Here is a 2571-nt window from a genome sequence, read left to right as displayed (position 1 = left end):
CCTTGCTCTTTCAATGAGCTCCAATTACCAGGATTTAATCTTGAAATAAAGCTCATTGTGATGTCTCTATATTGAAGACTTCCTGTTTACACTACTTGACACAAAGAAAACATATGTCGTTATGACCATTCAAGAACCCTATTGAAAGTGCAACTCCTTGCAATTACCTATTGTAAACCAATAACCTCTATGAATGTGCTAGAACGTGTGTGATTATTGAGTTGCCAAGTTTCTGAAGCGAATGTTGAGTGGGCGTCAGAAAATAGAGAGGGGAGGGAGAGAGGCGGTGACGGGCACGAGTGGGCTTATTTGCGCAATATTTATCTCCCATTGGTCACTTAATAGAAGCTATTCTGATGTTCTTCAGTGACACGACGAAGATTCCGTCAATAAAAAGAAAGACGACAAGCCAGTCAAAAGAAAAACAACTGTTGGGGAAGAACATACACTGACTTGCATCATATGCGCTCCTGTTCCACCTGCACCTCTCCACGCCTGGGTTGAAACAATTATCCAACATTACTGCGGTATTTATATTTGATTTATTATTCTATTTTTGTCAGTCTGGTTATTACCGTGTTGTACTGGCGTTATAATATTTCCAAATAATAACATTTGTTAGTCGTGTGATTGCAGCTGTTACTCGCAATTACTGTATTTTATAATCAGTAATGGACTTGCAAATGTCGTGTTTATTAATCAAAATGCTCCCGTGAAGAGTTATACTAGCCTATTACAATTTGGTAAACTGCTGGCAGTTAACATCGTAGACTAATTGAATTGCGTGGTGACCACACCATTACGCATGGCGCTTGATCAATAAAAAGAGAGAAAAGTTGTGCCACTAACATGGAATTGAAACAAAGACTAATCAAAGTTAAAAACAAATACATGCGTATTGTCGAGGGATATTTAAAAACAAATCTGTAATAAGTCTAAATCTCATAGGGAAGTGTTACATTTTCCCTTGCAAGTGAACATTACATTTTCTTCACGTTTTCTCTTTCATTTCAAGGATTTGGCAAAATGGAGTGGTATGTCCTGGTGTTGATACTTAGCTTGCCATCTTCGACACAAGCAGACTGCTCTTCCAAGTGTCTGCAATGCGCGCAACAAATCCTCAATACAGACATCCCAGTCAACAGTCTGGTAAGACTTGCTTTACATCATGACACGATAACTTTGCTTTTATCCAATGGAAACAAACAGAAAGTGTTGTTTTACGTTGATGTGTGTTTATGTATCTATGATGGTGTAATTTTTGTTATAAAAAATCGTGGAGCGTTGAGCATGTTGTTGCAGTGCGCAAAGGCTCGTGGCCCATTTCAGCACCATGGAGAGCGCGCGTGGATTGTGGAAGCGAGTGAGAATTGTCTTCAGACAAACTTGCCATTTTCCCCAAATGTGTTCTACAGAAGCCTGGGGGCACAAATTAATGACAAACTCAGATTAAATGTTTTCTGTAGTAAACAAACAAAGCCATATAACTGAGTGTAGGTAAATATATGATTCTCTTTCTGCCTACTCTTTTTCTTTTCTAGCCTTCTCATAATGTGGTTAGTAAATTGGCCGATTTTTGCTCACTGCTCTTTGCATTTTCTTTTCAGACTTGTACCTTGGAATGTGAGGGAACTCTACTGACCACGGCCGAGTTAGACAAATGCGGGAAGACTCTACAATCGCGCGCAGTGGGCTCGGAGTTCAGCGATGAAGATGCGGGTCCGCGGACCACGCCAGAGAGGGAGGACGACCAAGACGCTTCAATTGCAAACGTGGTCAAGCGTTACGGTGGATTCATTAAACGAATTGACAAAAACAAAAACAAATTGTTAACCTCTCCGTGGCGCGAAAATGGCGTTTATAAAGGAGCGTACGCGTTCCCTAAGAAATACAAGGACTTGCTTAGAAAATTTGGAGAGAGAGACCTCTCGGAGTTTTCGGAGGACGATCAGGGTGGAGATGTTGATTCTGAAAACGAGATGGGAGTGTTCAATGATGATGAAGCAGTAATAAACAAGGTCAAACGTTACGGAGGGTTTTTACGCAAATTTGGTCCAAAGACAAAGTCAAAGAGAAGTGATTCCAGGGAGCAAGGTAGTCGAGAGGAGTTACAAAAGCGATATGGAGGTTTCATGCGAAGGATTCGGCCAAAGTTGAACAACTTGAACACCTTGAAGTGGGACAATCAGAAGAGGTACGGTGGCTTTCTACGTCGCCACTACAAATTGTCCGTTCGTTCAGATGAGGAGCCTAGTTCATATGATGACTTTGGTCTATAGAAAAAACGAACTTCTTTCGCTAATTCACTTGAATTCTCACGATTATCCGTATGTGTGCTACCTATAGCCTACTGCTTACCTGGTTGCACATTGTTGCGGCAGATTTCATATCTGTAAAGCAAAGGTCAATAGGCCTACCTGCTTGTGTCAGTCATGTTTAAACGCTTTCTGTGTGACGGACTTACCCGTGACCAACCAATTAATTTCTGTGTTATTAGTAAAATATTATTTATTACAATATATGATGCTTGTTTAATAAATCAATGAATAAATTACTTTATTTGTCAAAGTC

At 40.3% G+C, this 2571-nt stretch overlaps 1 protein-coding gene across 1 annotated transcript; it reads left to right on the top strand.

The window, feature by feature from the left end:
- The first annotated feature begins 437 nt into the window (after nucleotides 1-437).
- pdyn (prodynorphin) lies at nucleotides 438-2571 on the top strand. The gene is made up of 3 exons (NM_001140923.1): nucleotides 438-527; nucleotides 1016-1149; nucleotides 1608-2571. Exons 2-3 carry the CDS (start codon nucleotides 1027-1029, stop codon nucleotides 2277-2279), a joined length of 795 nt encoding a protein of 264 aa, NP_001134395.1. The 5' UTR covers nucleotides 438-527; nucleotides 1016-1026; the 3' UTR covers nucleotides 2280-2571.

Source organism: Salmo salar, chromosome 15 (assembly GCF_965601325.2).
Source record: "Salmo salar chromosome 15, fSalSal1, whole genome shotgun sequence".
Classification (NCBI taxonomy): domain Eukaryota; kingdom Metazoa; phylum Chordata; class Actinopteri; order Salmoniformes; family Salmonidae; genus Salmo; species Salmo salar.
Note: the sequence above shows the minus strand (reverse complement) of the source record. Positions and strands in the feature narration are given on the sequence as shown.

Bases quoted from the DNA above. Each gene is read 5' to 3' on its own strand.
- pdyn (NM_001140923.1), top strand. From the start codon at position 1,027: ATGGAGTGGTATGTCCTGGTGTTGATACTTAGCTTGCCATCTTCGACA. The intron at 1,150-1,607 runs GTAAGACTTGCT...TTTTCTTTTCAG, and splicing joins ACATCCCAGTCAACAGTCTG to ACTTGTACCTTGGAATGTGA.